The 21,096-nt window shown below is 39.5% G+C and overlaps 1 protein-coding gene across 3 annotated transcripts in view; it reads left to right on the top strand.

Annotated features, from left to right (window-relative positions):
• Nucleotides 1-14,292, top strand: part of LOC133847353 (uncharacterized) — a 225,834-nt gene extending 211,542 nt beyond the window's left edge. For all 3 annotated transcript variants that reach the window (XM_062282331.1, XM_062282329.1, XM_062282330.1), the window contains 2 exons: nucleotides 5,490-7,380; nucleotides 10,021-14,292. In XM_062282331.1, the coding sequence (XP_062138315.1) occupies nucleotides 5,835-7,380; nucleotides 10,021-11,327 (2,853 nt within the window). In that variant the 5' untranslated portion in view covers nucleotides 5,490-5,834 and the 3' untranslated portion in view covers nucleotides 11,328-14,292. The remainder of the gene's footprint in view (nucleotides 1-5,489; nucleotides 7,381-10,020) is intronic.
• Nucleotides 14,293-21,096: the final 6,804 nt, after the last annotated feature.

The raw sequence follows: 21,096 nt of genomic DNA, 5'->3' as shown, positions 1-21,096 counted from the left end.
TGCATCTTATAACCCTTGATTAGCAATGATTTTGAAATTATTTTTTCAGACCAAAAAATTATCGAAACCAATTAACTAAATGAATTATAAAACAGAAAATATTGTGCTATTTCAGAACTTTAAGAATAATCTTTGTTTATTTATTTCGTTAAAAAAGTTTAGCTATAATAACGATTAACATTAATCTATATTTAAATAGTGTTACCCATATGAAATTATTCTGTTTAAATCGAATCTTCCTCGATCGCCGGTCCAACAAATTCAGCTTTTGTTCAAGCATTTTTCCACTTTTTCGCTTTCTCTCTCTCTCTCTCTGTCTCTCTCTTCGGTTCTCTCTTTTTCTACACCCTTTTGAACGTTGCTTGCCTTGGGCTCTTGCCTTGACCATTGGCCATAGAATTAACCGAGCGAAACTCGGCGGCAAATGTAACATGAAACAATTTGCAAATAGGCTTTTAGCTTACAGCTTACGACTTTGTACCTTTTCTTCTTCTTCTTCTTCTTTGTTTTTTTTTTCTTTACGCTGTCGCTTCTTCTTCCCCTTCTTCTGCTAATAGTTGTTGCTGTTGCTGTGTTGTTCTCTTCTTCTTTTTATTTGGTCGTTTCAAGTTTCGGTTTCGGTTTCGGTTTCTGCTTGAACTTGAGTTTGGTTTTAGGTTCGTTGTTTGGGGTTCTTCTTCTTCTTCTTCTTCTTCTTCTTCATTGGAATGGCAATAACCATTCTCGTATTCTACGCATTGTTAAATATTTATATTGGGCAGCCATAAAAAAAATATAACAACAACATTAAAAAACAATGTGAAAAAATAGAAATATAATAAAAAGGAAAATGGCGAGTGAAGAAAGAGAAAGAAACAGAAGAAATGCGCTTCATTTGGCAACAAATTGTTGATGACGACGACGACGTCGGCGGTCAAAATGCGAATTGCAGTTGTTTGTTTGCCATTCTTGTTGTTGTTGCTGTTGCTGTTGTTGACGGTTCAACAACTTTTGACACACAACAAGAGCAACAACAACACTCTCAACAATACCAACAACAACAACAACAGCAATCGAAAGACACTTAAAAAGCAATTGGTAATTGGTAATAGCATAAAAAAAGTTATGCAACTCGTTTATGCGAGGCAGCAAGGATACCCTGTAAAAAGGGCATTAAAAGCATTGAGAATTCTGGCTTTGAATAACTGTTTTATTTGGGTTACAAGTCGAGCATGCTCGCTTCTCTCTACTACAGGGTATTCCCAATACACAAATGGACAACCAAAAAAAAAAGTAAAGGCGAAACCAAAAACCAAAGCAATTAAATTTGTTCAAATCGATTTAAGCTGACAATAGACAAGCGACCCCGCCCCCCTTTTAGCGTCGGCCCCTATGCAAAGTGCTGCGGGCATCGAGACAGGGGACAGTGGACAGGGAAACGGGGGCGTAGGGGGGCGTGACAGCATATAGCAATTACAACCGCAAATGGCAATAAAATGACAGAGAGTAGAAATGTAACAATCGTTACACAGCACTTGCTTGAAATGGAGAGGCAAAAAGTGGGCGTGTCAAACGGGCGGTGGCGGTGGCGACGGCAGCGGCTGCCCAAATGGCCGCTAGAGGGCGCCACACACACACAAACAATACACAAATTGGGACATTAGGAAAACGGGCACCCAAATCGTTATCGCAAATTGTCGCCACAATTAAGTGAGAGACAGAGAGAGAGGCAAAGCGAGAGAATGGGAACCATTTGCCACGCCCCCTACTTGCGATATTATCGCCAGGCAAAAAGGATGGCAGGACACAACAGGAAACGAGAAGCGAGCACTTTCACTTTAATACGCCATCCATTTGGCAAGTGCTTCAGATAATATTGCGTTCTCCTCCTTTGATAAGCACAACAACAGCAACCAAATTCACATTTAAATTAAGTAAACATTTAAACAAAGCTGCTCTTCTGCGCTCTCTCTGTCTTTATCTCCGTCTCTCTCTCTCTCTCCACTGGACAGCGCGACTACAAATAGACCTCTAAAAAATAAAGCAAAGAAACTAAACAAAAATAAAGCTTTTATTTTTATGATTTTCATCTTTTTATGCCCTGTAAATTGCGTATGAAAAGAATTTGAAATTGAAATAGGTTTAAAATATAATATTTATTTTATTATTGTATTCAATTAAATCTAGTTTTTAATACTAAATTTGCTGCTGGGGCCTTCGACTCGAGATTTAAATTATGTTGTCATTATTTGCAAGATTATCTTCAAGAAATAAATTGATTAGTTTCAAATCTTAATAATTAGTACAATTCTTATTTATTATATTAAGTTATTTTTATTTTAAAGTTAAAAGTTAAAGTTGTTTACTTATTGTTAAGATTTTTGGCATTCACAGTAAAAGCAAATCACAGTGCACTGAAATTGCAGCTAGCGCCATCTAGCGTGTGTAGGCTGTAAACAGGGTGTTTCGCTGTCGAGTGAATGAAATGGACAATGGAAGTAGAGGAATTAGGGAGCAGTGTGTGTGTGTGTGTGTGTGTGTTTACTTGTAAGCTATGCAACAGCAATAACAAACGAAATACACAGAGAAGTGAAAAACAAAAACGAAAAAAAAAAACGAGAAGCAAAAGGAGAAAACCATTGAGCAAATATTTAACAAAGCGCAAAATTGCAGCATTTTTCTTTTATTTGCATATTTAATTTGTTTTGAGGTTTTTTTTTGCGCTCTCGCTTCGCTACCCGTTCCGTCTCCCTTCCATTCACTCTACGCTCTTTGGCTGTGCGCAAAAACAGACAACAACAACAACAGCAACAGAAATCGAGAAAAACGCTGACACAACAACAACAAGAACAAAAAGCAAAAGCAACGACAACGGCGACAACAACGAAAAAAATCGGAGCAAAAAAAAAAAGAAGAAAAATACAGAAGTAAATGCTTGGCAATCACTCGCCGCAAAAGCAACAACACGCAGCATAGACGACTGCCAAATGCTCTATTTACTTACGACTACCCAAAAGTATGCTACACTTCTTTTTTTTTTGCCAGGCGTTCGTCTTGTGTGTAAGTTTTTGTGCGATGAAATCGATGAATTTACTCTGATGATGTTTCTGCGCAAAAGTTTACAGTTTACACTGGCAAAGGAAAGTGGCGAGGGGGGAGTTTCCCAGCCCCCCCCCCGTCGCAACTTTCTTGGTTCGCCAATCAAATGCAAACATGAAATGCCCGAGTTTTGATCAAGCAAATGTGCTTTCGATTCTCAACAGTTCCACTCTCAAATCAGACAAATCTATTTGCTATAGAGCAACATTTTAGAAGGAACCCAATGCAATTGTTTTTTAATAAACACTAACTTCACTTGGCTAAACAAATAAGAACACATTAAGTTATACAAATACAATACAAACACAGCAGTGAATAGAAATTTAAATCTATAATGAGCAAATACAAATAAATAATACAAAATACACAAACCAATACAAATAATGCAATGAATTATTAATAACATAATTAATATGTAATTTTGCATTAATTGCTACTAAAGATGAAACCCAAAACTCACTTATAATTTAATAAATAAATTGAAATTAGAACTTTGAATGGATTATAAAATACATAATGAAATGAACTCATACAAATATGTAAATAAACATAAATAGTTGAACGTGTAAAATAAATAAAAATCAGATCAATTTTCACTTCAAGTAAACTTATTTCTTATGTGAAGAAAATACTTTTAGTATAAAATATTTTCGACTAGATTTTCTGGCTGCACTTAAGCTTTATCTGTTAGCTAACTGACCCTGCATATAGCTATCATAGATGAAGAGCATGTCCATGTGAGTTCACGTATGAAGCTAACAGACACAAATGCTTGCACACACACAAACACACACACACACACACACACACATGTGTTCACGTATTTGCGGACAGAAGTAAAGCTTAACAGCAGCTTAACAGACACAGCCGCAGAGCGAAAGAGCAAACGAAGTGTCGAGTTGTGAGCGGAGAGCGGAGAGAAGAGAGCAGATAGAGAGGAGTGAAGAAAAGGCCGTTATGTTGTTTGTCAGAAAAACCGCAAGTTTCATTTGTTGCAGTTGCCTTTGCAGTTGCAGTTGCAATTTCAACATTCGACCATACTAATTTACTGTTGTTGTTGCTGCAATTGTTATTAATAAATAATTCATTTGGTTTTTGGCATTTTCATGCCTTGGTCTCTCTGCTTTTTCTCGTTCTTTTTTGTCTGACCAAAACAACAACAACAACAACAACGAGCATAAGAACGTTGTTTAATTAAGGCCAACAAACAAACAATGCAAGAAATAAATGCGAAACAAGGGGGAACCGAGAGAGAGGGGAATTTGAACGGGTCACAGATTGTTGTGTCGTCTTGTCTTGTTCACACTTTTGTCCAAAGAGCAGAGCTAAAGAGAAGACGAAGAAGAAGAAGCAACAACAACAACACAAACACAAAAGGCAGCCGCCCACTCAATTTGAAGGTTAAAGCTAGCATCCTCGCCGCACCCAGCAGGTGGGCGTGGCAAAGACAGTTAGGTACCGCAAAGTGTCACACTTTAACAGCATTTTCATTAATCAACTCACTGGCAACCTGAACAGCAGCCATGATGGGGTCGTGAGTGTGAGAGCGAGAGAGAGAGAGAAGGCAAGAGGCAATTCAAACAGAAGCGAACTTTCTTCGTCATCCTTTGTCTCTCACTTTACGGCGGCCTTTTGTTGTAGTTGTAGTTGTTGTTGTTGTTGTTGGCATTGTCAGCCGCGGTTTTGCGTCATTTGCTTAGCTTTCGTGTTGGGCCACGAAACCCACCCCCAACCCCTTTCTCACACGCTTCGTCTCTCATTCGTTCTGCTGCCGCATCATTTACTGCTCAGCACGTGACGTTAATTGAATAACGTAATGAAGTACGTAAACTGAGCTTAACGCCATTTGTCACAATTAATCAACTAAGCACGCGATACGTAACTCAAGACGTCGCGTCTTACGTCACGTAAGCAACACAACAAACGCAACGTATGTAAATAGAACAGCAAATTTGTGCATATTTCAAATTGCACTGCTTAAAAAAACAATTGTGCTGCTATATACAATAAAATAGAACAACAAAAATATAATTAAAATAAATTTAATTAAAAAAATAAATTAACTGCTCTAAAATCAATCAACTATTTTAGTATTATATTTCACTTGGCTAATTGGAAATCCCAAGTTTTACTTCTTTGACCTTTGACACATCTCTAGTCTAGTGTGAATGATATTAAACCGTTGTTGGTGCCCAGGGTTGATCCCTTTACTTTTTTTTTGCTTGGTTGGAGCATTGTTCAATTGTTCCAGGTGTTTTGGTTACCTTTTTGAACCCTAGCAAACAACTTTTTCTTTTTTTATTTAATCTCTATATGTATAAGCAGCTATTGCTGTCTCTCTCACACATATACAGACCAAAGCTAACCGCAGTTATTTCTTTTTTCTTGCTTTGTTGCGCATTTCTTTTCAGCTGGAAACTGCACTGCTAATTGCCCACAACAACAATAAGAAGGAGACGAAGAAGGAGAACAAGCGAAAACCACAACAACAAAAAGGGTTGCATTAATTAATCACAGTTTTAGCTGTCGCAAACAACAAGAGCAAGGCGAAGGAAAGCGAAAGGGAGAACACAAACGCACACGAATCAAATTAACAAAAGGATTAAAAAGCTGAACGCCAAGCGAGACAGAGAGAGAGCGAGAGAGCGCTAATAAGCTGAGATCAAGGCGACGCCCAAGCCAAGCTTTGCTTGGTGCGTGTGTGAGAGTGTGAGTGTATTGTGTTGTGTGAAGCAAAGAGAGAGAGAAAAACAAAGATGAGGCTGCCGCTGTTAACGCTGCTGTTAACGCAGCTAACAGTGCTGCTACTGCTGCTAACAGAGGCGACAGTGGGCAACACGCATCCCGACTGGATACAGAACTGCAGCAATTGCCATTGTCATTGGAATTCGGGCAAAAAGACCGCCGACTGCAAGGGCAAGAAACTGATTAAGATCCCCCAAAACATGAGCAACGAAATGCAAGTGATTGACTTCTCCCATAATCAAATGGCCGAGCTGCGCAACGAGGAATTCCAGCTGGCGGGCCTACAAAATCTCCACAAATTGTATTTGCGCAATTGCACCATTCAGGAGGTGAATCGCGACGCCTTCCGAGGCCTCACCATATTGATCGAACTGGACATGTCGAACAATCACATCCGGGAGCTGCATCCGAATACGTTCAAGAGCCTCGACAAGTTGCGCAACGTGATCATCAACAACAACGAGATCGAAGTCCTCGAGAGCGGTCTCTTTACCAAATTGCATTTCCTGTCGCGTGTCGAGTTCAACAACAATCGTTTGAAGCAGGTCCAACTGAATGTCTTCGGTCGTCTCGATCTCCTCAAATCCATTTCACTCGAGAGCAATAAACTGACGCATTTGAGCAAGGAAACGTTTGCGGATCTGCCGAAATTGAATTACCTCTCGCTGCAGGGTAATGCATGGAACTGTAGCTGTGAGCTGCAGGAGTTTCGGGACTTTACCATCGCCAATCGTCTGTACACGCCACCCACCGATTGTCACGACCCACCGCAACTGCGTGGCAAACTGTGGAGTGAGGTTCCCTCGGAGAATTTCGCCTGCCGTCCGCGTCTGCTCGGTGAGGTGCTCAACCATGTGGAAAGCAATCGCGGGAACATTACTCTTCCGTGTCAGTTCATGGGCAGTCCGCTCCCGAATGTCACCTGGATCTACAACAAGCGTCAGCTCAATCCCAGCCACAATGATCCCCATGTGCGCATCAACACCAACGAGGTGCAGTCGACGGTGCAACAAAAGTTGACCAAGATCGTTGTCTCCGAGCTGCACATCTACAATGTTCGATCCTCGGACAAGGGCATCTACATGTGTGTGGCCGACAATCGGGGAGGGAAAGCCGATGGGGAGTTTCATCTGATGATCAACGGTGATCACATGGCCATCACTGGGAATTCGGATGGTCTTAGCCTGGGCATGAGCGGTGCCATTGGCGCCTCGACCAGCGATCAACAGACGAGCATCTTTTTGTTCATTTGCGTCATTGCCACCACCGTTTTGGTGGTGCTGATATTTCTGGTATTGGGCTTGTTCTGGTATTGTCGTCACATTAAGACCTATCAGAAGGACAACACCATCGGTGATGGTTTAATCTCGTGTAAGCTGGATAAGACGCATAACAGCTCCATGCTGGAGGGTTCGGTCATTATGGAGATGCAAAAGAGCCTCCTCAACGAAGTGAATCCCGTGGAGAAGCCGCCACGACGCACCGACATCGAGAGCGTTGACGGTGGCGACGATGGACATGAGATCAAGAAGACACTGCTCGACGAGACGGCATACGGTAAGTGTTATGTTAAAAGACATCGTTATTATAATAGTAGTTGGGATAAATCTCTAATTAAGATAGGAAATTTTCATATTGCTAACAAATCAGAGCGTTTCCGACCCAAAAAAAAACGAATTTAAACAATTGTCTGTTGAATACCTAAAACTACTTAAACTTCGGTTTAATTCTTTATCTGATTTCACCATTTATGAGCCACTTCGAAGACCTAAAACAAATCGTAATCAAATGTTAGATAAATACCAATATTTGGTAAAAAAAAAAATGCCACAGTTTTTTCATACAAATGTCAGATGACTTTTCCTCAGTGTTTTTCTCGGTTTCTGCTATTTAATTCAACTAATTCAGTTTCTACAGCTTAATCAGCTGATTATAAATACACTTCAAATCAAGAATGAGATAAAACAACAACAAATTCTGCGTCTTTCAAGCAACTTCGGAATTTTCAGCTGACCTTTCAACAGCTTTTTCAGCAGCTGACTTTTGCAGTGCATATTCAGCCGCTTTGTCAGTAGTGCTTGACTGTGAGGCTGGGATTTTGTTGTGCAGTGCTTTGTAATGCGCGCGATTTGTTCATGTTGCAACAATTACAAATGCAATTACAAGTGCAACAACAGCCAAACAAAATGGTGAAGCTGCAAGCGAATTCCCTTTAGCTTTTTGTTCGTTTGCTTGTTTGCTTGTCCATCCACAATGAACGATGTGGCGACGTGTTGCCGCTGTGTGTGTATGTGTGGTGTGTGTGTGTGTGGTGTGTGCATCAGTGTAAATTGCACATTTGATCTATTTGTCGAATATTTCCAGTTGAGTGCCGCAGAGCAGTTCGACAATTCAGCTCGCATTCGCATTTTTTGTCGAACAACAGCAACAGCAATGCACTTCACTACACTACACACACACTCATACGTACTCACACACACTCACACACACTTACACACAGCCTCATACATGTGTATAGATACATTTGTATCTATTACTTCCGCCGCATTTGGCAACATTGGCCGCCAGCCCGGGTAAACACAAAGGCAAACACAACCAGCAGCCAACACCCACAACAACAACACCCACAACAACAACACAAACAACAACAACAGTTGCGGATGTTTGCTTTAAATTTCCAATTGGCAATTGCAGTTGGCAATTGAATTGCAATGACAATTGACAATTGAAAAGCCAATTGAATTGAATGCAATTGATGCACTTCATTCTTGTTTCACCTCCTTGCTCCTTCTCCTTTCTTATCTTCCCTTCCCTTCCCTTCCCTTCCATTCCCCCCACTCCTTTCTATTGTTGCTTGTTTATCCACGATTTGGCAAAAACAATCGATGACATGTGCCAAAAGCTAAGCATTCAACCATCGAACAACGAATGGACAACAGCCAATAAACAACAGCTCAATTGACAACGATGACACTGATTTATCAACTCGATTGCGAACCGATTATTGAGCCAATAATGACACGAGCTAAAAACACGAGCACAATCAATTAACAGATCAATTCGATGCCAAAGCCATTAATAAATCTTGCAGCTCAAGATTAGTTTGAGTGCATAATAATTGCAAGCGCTGACTTCAACTTAATACAATATTTCCTTCAACTCGTTCTTCCAAGTTCGTATTACAAATCTTTAACCAATTTCAAACCTTCTTGAGGAACTCTTCTAAACTCCCAGGTCCGCCTTCAACATGAACTTAAACTTCCGCTACAACTTTGACTTCTTTAGGTTGTCTTTCTACTCGTTTGCTCTCAACCTCATTCGACGTCTACCTCTACCGCAGTTTCTCTTCCTAAAGTCCTGGCTCTTAGCTCTTAGTCCCTAGAACCAACTATTTGGAAGTGTTCTTAAGTTCCTAAATGTAGGTTTTAACTTCCAGGTTCTCTATTTCCTGCTGTAAGTTATCTACAAGCTTCAAGCTTATAATACTTGACTCTTCCTTCGACTTCATACGGCTTTAGTTCCCAGCTACTCTTTGACTTCTTTAGGTTGTCTTTCTACTCGTTTGCTGTCAACCTCATTGGACATCTAGCTGCTCTACCGCTGTTTCTATTTCCCTAAAGTCCTGGCTCTTAGCTTTTAGTCCCTAGTACCAACTATTTGGAAGTGTTCTTAAGTTCTTAAATTTAGGTTTTAACTTCCAGGTTCTCTATTTACTGCTGTAAGTTATCCACAAGCTTCAAGCTTATAATACCTGACTCTTCTACGAGCTTCCCTCAACTTCATACGGCTTTAGTTCCCAACTACTCCCTTTAATCGAACTTATTCAGCACTATCTTTGTCTCTGTTAATAGGAATCGTTGCAGTTCTGGTCCCTATAACTCCCTTACTCTTACTCTTCTAAGTGACCCCAACTTAAACTTCTTGACTCGTCCAGGAGCTTCTCTATGACTAGTTCTTAGCTACTGCTAAGATCTTATAACATTTCCCTAGCTTATGCAGCTCTTTCTTCTTCGTCTGCCTCAATAGAAAGCTTAACATTCCCATTGTCTCATTTCCCATGTATTAATTAGCTCTTTTAAGGATGACCTGACATTACTTCTACGAATATCACACCTTGAGGGAAACGAGGCAGCTTAAGTTTAGCACAACCCTTAACAAATTCTCTCATTCTAATCCAATTTTCTTTTCTCTAATCAGCCAATCACTCGCGTGACGACGAAACGCATTCGGTAGCTTTATCGGACACAACAACGACGCCTCGATCACGTCACACCTACGTGGATGATACGTACGGCAATAGTTTGCCCCCGGATCTATTGGCGTTCCCGGCACGCGTTCCCCCGACCTCACCGTCGATGCAGTCCTCACAGTCGAACATCCCTGACCAGGTGCTCTACGGAATCCGTTCGCCGCCGCCGCTGACGAGTCCCGTGTACGCGCACATGACACCGCACGGCATTTATGGGACCACAACGATTGCGGCGGCCACACACAACGGATTCATGACACTGCAGCACCCGAAGTCACGCAATCTGGCGCTGATTGCCACCGCAAACAGTCGCCATCAGTTGCAGCAACAGCAGCAGCAACAGGCGCAACAACAGCAACAACAGTTGTTGCATCAGCATCAGCAATCGGCAGCAGCAGCAGCATCGCCATTTTTGCCCGCACCCGTTGTTTACTCGCCAGCCACCGCGGTAGTGATGAAGCAGGGCTACATGACAATTCCCCGCAAGCCGCGTGTCCCCAGCTGGGCGCCCAGCACCTCAGGTGCAGCGGCAGCCGCTGCCGCAGCAGCATCGCATGCTGCTGCCACACAGCTGAGCGAGTTCCAATCACCGACATCGCCCAATCCCAGCGAGACGGGCACTGCGACTACGGCGGAGTTGCAGGCGGAACCGGTTTACGATAATTTGGGACTTCGGACCACGGCGGGCGGCAACTCGACGTTGAATCTACACAAGGCACAAAGCACTCAAGGTGTTGCAACAGCATCGCCGCAACAGCAACAGCAGCAACAGCAACAGTACACGATGCGGGATCGTCCGTTGCCGGCCACGCCCAGTCTGACGTCGGTGGCATCGGCGGCGAATGCGAGCAAGATCTATGAGCCGATACACGAGTTGATCCAGCAACAGCAGGCGATGCAAGCACAGCAGCAACAGTTGCAGCAACAACAGCAGCAGCAACAGCAGCAGCAATTGTACAACTCGGAGACGGAGCCATTGTATGGAGCCAGGCATCATGGCATCACGATATTGCCGGGCTCAAGCATCAGCGGTGCTGGCCTCGGTTCGCCATCGTCCGCCTCCGTTGTATCGGGTGCTCTGGGTGGATCACCGACGCATGGAGCGCAAGGCGCGGACTCGCCGAAGATTGCAAAGATACCACCGCGACCACCACCGAAGCCCAAGAAGAAAATGTCCGTGACGGCGACGCGCAGCGGCCAAGGCAGCACAAGTCAGCTGTTCGATGATGAGGGCGAGGATGGCACCGAGGTTTAGTTTGGTCATTGCCACAAGCAATGCCACCTTACGACGAATTCATCATTCGAAATGCCTTTTTAGCAGAATCAGAAACAGAAACAGAAGCAGAAGCAGCAGAAAAAGAAAAAGAAACAGCAGCAGCAGCAGCAGCAGAGATAGAAGCAGTGACAGTAACAGCAGCAGTAACAGTAACAGTAACAGTAACAGTAACATTAACAGCAGCATTAACATTAACAGCAGCAGTAACAGTAACAGCAAGCTTAACAGCAACTGATCGCAGCTAACAGCAGAATAGCAGCTAATGTAAACTAACAGTGCTTTTAACATGGCAGCTGGAGCTAACAGCAGAATGGCAACTAATGTTAACTAACAGTGCTTGCAGCTGGAGCTTTGCAGTGTTAACAACTGCATTCTCGTTAACATCACTCGCTCTCTAACTCTCTCTCTCTCTCTCACACACTCTTTATCTATCTCTATCTCGCCCGCGCAATTAGCGTGACTTGAGTGCCAAACCGACTGATGTAGAATTTAGTAATAAACAAAAACAAATCGAAGAGTACGAATGAAGGAAATCAAGCAAGACGAACCACACACAACAAACAACAAAGAAATAGTGAAAAAATGCATGCAGTATATACTAAATATCATGTGTGGTATTTAGGCGAAAAGCAAATACATAAACAGCAGAGACAGGCAACAAGAAGAAGAAGCTGAAACAGTAGCAGAAAAAGTAAAAGTAAAAGTAAAAGAAAAGCCCAAAATACATATTTAGCACAACACACACAGTATGTAAAAATCCCATTTTAATACTAAATGAACCATATACTAATCTTTTTTTTTTTTTGTGTAGGCTAGTTAGTTTGGTACAAAATGCATAAATTACATATATAATTATATATATAAACATTTATATAAACCTAAGCAACTCTATATACAAGTATATAAAGAAATGATATATACAATTATAGTATATATTTAGAAAGTTAGAAGGCGAATAATAAGTTTTAATTCGAAACAAGTTTATTCAAAAGACGCAACAAGAAATGCGAGAGAGAAAGAAAAATACAGAAATCAATTCACGTATTTGCATAATGTTAAAAGTTTTATAAAATTGTAAATTATTTCAAGTATGTATTCACAAAAACACACATACATACATGCATATATAAATATATAAATATATATATCTAAATTAATTTAAATTACAATTACAATTACAATTAAACGGCAAGTAAATACTTAGGCATAGTTCAATCCCACAATATACATAACATATAGTATATGTATTATGTATGTAGTATATATCTTTTTTTTTTGAGAGAGAATATAATGTGTTTTTTTTTTAATAAATTAAATGAAATCGAAGCAGAAGCAGAATTATATAGAGTACATATAAATATGTATGCATTAGCTGTAATGTAATGTAATGATATAAGTGTAATGTATTATGTACTAATTTGCATTCGCAACTAAAAAACAAAACAGAAAATGAGATGGAGAAGGAAGATGGAATGATGTATGTTATAGAGATTTCTAACTACCATATGTATGTGTGTATAATTCCCCCCGCTCCCCACTCCTATTATATGTATGTGTATGTGTAAAGCAAGAGAAGAGAGAATATTAATTGCGTACATACTATATACAAACACGCATACAAAATATATATATACATTAATATACGTATGCTAAATAAATTTACATTAATCGATAACAATTACAATTAAACAGTTACAACTAATTACGATTTAAATGTTAAACGAACCACTTCATACGAGACATAAGCAAAGCATGTGTGCGACAGAGATGCATTGTATGTACTATGTCTAGGCTCTAGCTGTACAACATTACACAACACTACAACGCAACGCAACGCAGCGCGACACTACACAACACTACACGATCCTACTGCAGCAAAAAAAAAAGAAAACAGCAAATAAATGATTACAAAACAAAAGTGAAGAGAATTAACGTAAAATAAAACAAAAGAGATTAATTATTAATAATAATTAAAGTAAACGTAAAACGATTTCAATATATGAACAGAAAAACAAAAACAAAATTTTAAGAAATTAATTGTCAAAACGAAACAAAAAAAAAGAAGATAAGAAACGATAATAGTTATACTCGTACGCATAGCTAACGTAGTTACAGGTACAGTTGCCCCCTGAGTTCCACATTTGACTGCAGCACGAGACACCCTGTTCTTTTTTGCATGCGCCGCTCGAGTTAACCTCAAAAAAATAAACAACTACACATACAACATGCATTTGAAATGAGCTTAACGCACACCAGACAGACAGACAGACTAGACAGACAGCCAATTAATAATTAATTAATTTCATTTTATTTACATTATTTGTTTAAATTAAGTGAGACTCATTTAATTGGCTTAAGCGATATCCCAAGCCCAAGCCAGAGACACACACACACACACTTAGCAAAAGCTCAGTAAGGAATTTCTTTATGTTCGATCCGGGGAGGAAAGGCACTAAATAGTCTAACTGGCAAAAAGTTAAACCAATTCGTGTAGTGCATTAACAAAGTGAACTAATTCATTAATCAATTAATTAGCCCCAAACTTGCCCCCCATTTAATGAGAGTCAAAACGAAAATCCCAAAACCATGTTTTTTTTTTTTGATTCGCCTAAGCAAAAAGTATTAAATATTTTATAAACATTTTACATTTTAATTATTATAGCAAATATATTGTATTTTTTTCGATTTTCTTCGATAGTTTATTATTCCTTTTTGTATGTCAAGCTCGTCTTTGTGTAAACTAATTATTTTAGAAATTCGTTTTTTTTTTTATATGCTTCACATATATTTTTAAGTATTTCGTTAGAATTTTCTTACAAGCGCCGCACATAAAAGAAGAAAATATAGGAAGAAAGGATCTCGACAAATGCTAAAAATATTTTGCAAAGAACGAAAAAGTTGCTAAATCAAAACAAAAACAAAAAAACAAAATAATAAGAGAAAACCAATTAATTTTAACACATTTTACCTAACTGTAATCAATTACGATCGATATAAATAAAAAACGAAAGAAAAAAAAAACAAAAAAAAAAGAAAAGAAAAGAAAAAAGAAAGAAAAACAAAAAAGGGTTCTTATACATAAGTTTCATATAATTTTGCATTGTTTTCCTAACACATAATATATATATATTAAAATAAATATAAATATAAATAAAAAGACAAATTCAACAAAAAAAAAAAAAAACAACCCCAAAATGTGTTCTTCATTTATCGATCTTAATAATGATATCGAAATTTATTTCGTGTAATATCGTAAACATTTCACGAATCTGTCGCATCCGTTTCATCAGTCATCAGATTTGCAGTGATTTTCAACGACCACCACCGAGAGGGGATTACTTATTTGATGTTGACTGACAGTTTCCCCACCTTCCCCTGTTCACCTCCGCAGTCTTGGCCTGGCCTAAACGATTTGTATGGCGAGAGAGAGATTATTTGTATTCATTTGGTCTACCTCAATGGCCAGTGAACCGTAAAGCCTGCATTAAGCGCTCGGCCACTCTTATCTACATATTGTGTATGTCCCCCTCCCTCCCCCTTCCCCAGCACCCTTCCCGCACCCTATAATTTCAGGGGTCATAACAGAAGCTCATACAAATTTTTAATAAATACGCAACAAGCTTTAAAATATGGTCAAATTGTTGTTGGCAAAAAGCGCCAGAGGGCGCTGCTGTTGCTGTTGCGAATGGAGCGAAAATTTACAAAACTGCGGCTAAACACAAAAAGCGGGACGCAAGGATGATGAAGAGGAGGAGAAGGAGCAGGAGAAGGAGGAGGAGCAAGGGAAACAGTAAGAACAGCCGCAGCGATACGAAACGCGCATAAATTCATTTTGAAATCCATATTTTGCATGACATAAATTTTATGACTGCCACGCCCCGTTTACATATCGCTCGCCTGTGTGTGTGTCTATCTGTATGTGTGTGTTGTGTAATAATCAAAGTTTACTGCTTAAAATTTGGTGATGCAGCAGCAGCAGCAACAAAAGTGCCGCGAGCGCCAACAATTTTATGCACAGCAGCTGTGCGAGCCACACACACACACACACACACATTGTACACAAGGGAGTTGTCGGTGTCTGCATATGTGTGTGTGTGTGTGAGTGTCCAAAAACTGCTGGGCAAACATTGCACAGATTTTGTATCAGTGTTTTGCATGCTAAGCGGCCGAATGAAAGCAGCGCAGCAACCAGCGGCAGCAGAGCATGAGAGTGGGAGAGTGGGAGAGCGGCCAAAGATCAGACCACATACAAAACGGTAATTATTACTTGTGCCCAAGTATTTTGCAAAAGTTTGCCTCTCACAACTTCTTCTCCACTGCAGCAGCAACAAAAACTAGAGCAAATCGTTCGTACTCTCTCTTTCACTCAACACAAGGGCAGTCTATGTGTGTGTGTCCCGCTCGCACTCGAATATATGAAGAGAGGAGCATGGTAAACTTAATGTTGACCATTTTTGCGCGAGCTTCGCAAATTATTGAAGTTGCAGTCCAAGTCGAGGCAGAGGCACAAAATGTGCAAGAGAACTAGAAGCAGCAAAAGTTTGCGGAAGACTCGAAAATTGTTGCTGCCAACTTATTGAAAATGCTCGCAAACTTGTGCTAAATAACACTTACTATACATTTTTCGTAAGTAAAATGAGAGCAGCTGGAAGCAAAGAAGCCGCAGTGCATACATATGCACATACACATATTTATTAATTTGTGGAGCTTAGCAGGTAAGAGCGTGTATGCCTGTGTGTGCTGTATGTGTTGTGTACTACTGAATAGGCAAGCTCAGCTTAGACGTGTGTTAGAGCGGGTCAGCAAGCGGTGATCACGTGAGCAAGCGATGAAAGGAGTATCGAAATTCGATAATGTAAACAAAAGTTATCGATTGCAATACTCCAACTTCGATGAATATTATTTGCATTTTATCGTAGTGAATGGCAAGTTTATATTAACAAGTAAATGAGACTTGTTTAATATTAATATGGATTGGACGATAAAAGAAAACTATTTAATTGCACTTATCGACAGCTTGTTTGACGGCAATTTTCAAGCTGTTGTTCGCTCAATAAGCCCCCTGCTCCTCCCCTCCCCCCCCTCAGAAGTGATGGAAAAACTATTGAAATCAAGTGGAAAAAAAAGTTTTAGTAGCTGCCACGACAGCGTTTAATCAAGTTTGAGAGTTTAATGGCCGACAGCTATTACGAGCATCATGTTGTGCTCCGTCCACAATCTCAACACCAATTTCAATCTCAACCCGCAACCCAGCTCAGCTTGGCTGCGGCTTATTACATGCAACTTAAAGGACACAATGAGAAACTTATATTGAAATCAACTTTTCAACAAGCTTTTCCATAATGCTGCCAGTTCAGGCGTGTGTGTGTGTGTGAGAGAGCATAGGTCGCCATTTTATGCGCACGCCTAAAAGCATGCTGCGTCTTTTTTGACAACATGTTGCCCCAAAACTTTTTATTTGAGGCCTTAAAGAGATACACAAACTTTAAGCAGCAAACGAGAAACAACGCCAAAAAAAATGAATAAAATAACAAGAACAAGTTGCAGGAAGCAGAAGAGCTGAAAGAGAGCTCAAACAGCAGAAGCATTGATGTTCTGTGGCGAAAAGAGGGGAATGAAGAAGTCGTAGTAGCAGAAGAACAAGAAGAAGAAGAAGCCTCGCTCTCGCAACTTTATCTACAAATTGGACAGTTTGACAGCTCAAAAGACTTTTTCATAAACTAGCGCAACTTTTGCGTGTTGCGCCCCAAAATGAAAACGAGCAACAACAACAAGAACAACAACTGCAATAACAACCACGACACGAAAACTACAAGATGCAAGCGAAGTAGATGGTAGAAGTAACATAGAAGTGGAAGAATAGCAAACAGCAACAACGACAACGACAACAAGTTGCAACAGCGAGTTTTTATGGTGCACATTTCAAAGATTTACAACATGATTGCAACGCTTGCAGCAGCAGCAGCTGCAGCTCGAACTAATCTCAGATATCTCAATTTAAGATAGAGTATCACATGTTCAACATTACCCAATTTCCAATTTAAGATAGAGTATGGCATGCTTAACATTTGAAAATATCAAATCAATTTATTTTCTTTCTTATTTCTTCAAAGATTTGTATGTTTCTAATATCAACCTTACAATAATGTAGTTAAGAATTAATGTAATGAACAGGATATCAAATTATGATCGAATTTATGCCACCTCTTAACTGTTTTATACATTTTAATATTTTATTTCTTACTCCATATTATGTTACTTTACAAATTTGAATGCCTAAAAAGCCAGCTGAATGTCAATTAATTATCAAGTTTGCCATTCTCACAAAATTGTATTCAAGAGCAGTTTTTTTTGTGGTGTGGTGGGGGGAGCGAGGTGCTAAATTCAGTCAAACGCTAACGTCAATTAAAGAAAATTATGAAAATTGCCAGACGCGCAGATACTGGGCAAGAGGGAGAGGGTGCAAAAAGGAGAGAAAGAGAGAGAGAGAGAGGGACGTTGAGGAAGCTGCAGCAGCTTTTGGTTGGTCGGTCAGACGGAGCCACTCATTGCACTTTATGCGTTAAAAATAAAATTTCTCGAGTGCTTTTGTGGCGTCGGCGACGGCGACGTCAGCCCCCTTTTTGGTATGCAACAATTTTGTTGTTTTTGTATTTTTATTCGGCATCGTTGCAGCTGCAAAGTGTGCGCGTGTATGAGTGTGGATATGTTTTGTGTGTTGAGTGCCACTTGCATATGCAGCTCTTGGCTTTTGACACACACACACACACACAAACACACCAGCGTACACATTAACACTCGTGTGTGCAGACGCGCCACTTGAGTTGTTGTTTAAAAATGATTAAAAGCTCGAGAAAAAAACCGCAAGCATTCAAAAAACAAGTGGCATTGCCTAACACAACCACATATCCGACTAACACGTACCCTAACTTATATTTGTTGCAGTGGCAACAACAATTTTGTGCAACTTTATTTTAGATTTGATTTATTGATTTAGTGATTAAACCAGTACAGCAATAAAGTTATCCATCGCGTCGAATTACAACAAAATAGTCTCTATGTGGATCCCGAAAAAGTCCCACTTCAAGTCGCCATGAACGGCTAAAACTTTTAGTTCAGTCGGCAGTTGAAATACCAGGCGAACATAAATCAGCAGTAAGCAAAAGTGCAGAAAATCACTGCTTGCTCAAAAATGATGTGGCATACTTTTAGGATCAATGTTAATGTTAATGGCAATCAGAAATCTCTTGGGCCATCCTAAAAGTATGCAACACAAATTTGATCCTCCAAGTGAGTTTTTGCACATCTGCTTGCTGCTGATTTATGTTCGCCTGGTATTTCAACTGCTGACTGGACACTTTTCAGCCACTTCTCGAGTGGCCAACTATAAGAATACTTACATTCAAAATTTTCCAAATAAGCGCTAAAAGTATTTAAATTTTTTGTAGCATACTTTGAGGATGTGAATAGGATACTTTTTTGAAAATCCGCTATATCTCGGCCAAATCCTGTCGGATTTTCTAAGGACACATATTGCTAGAATCGCAAGGACGTCCTCTATGGATTGGCATCTAAAACTTGTAGTTCTTCTTTTCCGTTAGTCAAATGAAATATACGAAAATCATTGATTCCAGGATAACTCGAGAACCACAAGGACGATCGGGATGAATTTTTGCAGGATAATACTCCTTACGAATACGCTTTAAGTGACACAGGACTTGCAAGGATCAAAAAGGATATGGCCGAGATATACGCTATTTTCTAAAAACATTTTATTTCGGGTCCTGTAAGGACTTTCGTCCTCTTGAGTGCACCAATCAGTTGCATTTAATAAGAATTATCCTTGCACAAAAGGACATCACGATCGTCCTTCAAATTTTTAGCAATTTTCCTATACTAACCTTTTAAATTGTCAAATGTATTTTTGGCAACTTTTTCTATACTTACCTTTTGCAATATTTTCAGATTGATTATTGGCAAGGATAATAAAAATCCTTGAATGCAAATCGTTAGTACTACTTACCTTGCTTACAGAAATGTAGATCCTTACTAGACTCTTAAGGATTTGGTCGAGTTATGACTAAAAATCGAATGTTCTTTTTCTCGGCCATATGCTGTCACATTTTTAAAGGACACACATTGCTAGGATCGCAAGGTAACAACTCTATCTATTGACATGAAAATATTAGGTAATTTTCATTAATAGTCCTTCGCATTTAAATGCAAATAGTAGACAGACGGTATTCCTGACTCAAGCGAGATCCTTGCAAGGATACGTGTCGTTTAGCATGGATAATCTGCGGTCGTAGTCAGCCTAATCCTCTCTGACTGTGACCCTTGCTTAATGCTTAAGCAGCGTGGCAAAAACGAGAGGTACTTACCGGCAGACAGGACTTCATAATTTACAATCCAAGTGTGCACAGTGTCGCAAAGCATATTTGAATGAAATATTTGCGAGATGCATATAAATTAACACTTCTATAAGCTTTGCACTACTGTGCATTCAAAAGCATACTCCTGCAAACATGTTTGTTTGTGTTTTTCGGCACGTGCACAAATCATTTAGCGTTTTTATGCATTTTAAATGCTTGTATGCGCATGTTGCACCTGCCACATGCCACATGTCGCATGCCACTTGACACACCCACACCACTTGCTGCCACAAGTGCAACACAAAGAGACCACAACATTCTATATTCAGTTGCTAAATTGTCAGCAATCTTCAAAAAGAAGTAACTAAATAAACTTAGAGATCGACGGACTTCATCATAATATGCTCTGCATGAATGGAAATCATCTTAAATATAAATTACAAATTATATATCAGACATTTAACGAGTATAAACCGCTTTTGATTCCGTTTGACTCGAATTCTTTCCATAATAATCCATAACAATGTCAAGCCATTTTCGATAATCCAACTGAATATATGAAATTATGTTAACGAATGAAGAAAATAAAAAAGAAAGTTATACCCGCTACCAATTGTGATAAAATCAAAGCAGTGCGGTATTAATTTTAAAATATACCACAATAGTATTAAAAATATACCTACAACCATATTTGGTATATTGATATAGAACAACATTTCAAATATACCAAAAGAAAGAAAATTATAACTCTCTCTTATAGTCTCTGAGATCCAGCGTTTCTTTCATACGGACGGACAGACAGACAGACACTTAATGTGGTCGAAGATGACTTCTTCTGCCTGTTACAAACACAAAGTTTTAATGGGTAGCGGGTATACAAATGAAAACTAAAAGCAATATCTACATACCTCGAAGCCATTTACAAGATTTCCCCTCTGGAAGCATTTTCAATAAACTGCAATTCCCTCAAGTGGCATTAATGCAAGCGGTGTGTTGTTTCCGTTATTTTTGCGTTATAAATGGATGTTACAAAATGATTAGTTACACACTCAATCAATACTCTCAACGAGGAGTAAAAACCTATTTGAACTGCATTATACAATTTTAAGTTTTAAGCTCCGAGCTCCGAGGTTTTTCATACAACGAATAAACAAATCAATAACTATAGGCACCTGTATTTTAGCTTTAACTTATCGGCTGAAGCCTCTTTCGTCATGAAACTACACAAAGTACAAAGTATGAGTTATACGCTATAATAGTGCTTGTTAACAAGACAGTCGAGAATCGTAAGGTGCAGATTACATATTTAAAGATTTGATTTGACTTGACATGAAATTGAAACTCACATTCGATCGTTGCTGATGCATAGGAGAATC

This window comes from Drosophila sulfurigaster, chromosome X (assembly GCF_023558435.1).
Source record: "Drosophila sulfurigaster albostrigata strain 15112-1811.04 chromosome X, ASM2355843v2, whole genome shotgun sequence".
NCBI lineage: Eukaryota > Metazoa > Arthropoda > Insecta > Diptera > Drosophilidae > Drosophila > Drosophila sulfurigaster.
The sequence above is the reverse complement of the archived record's forward strand: the minus strand, read 5'-3'. Positions and strand labels throughout refer to the sequence as shown.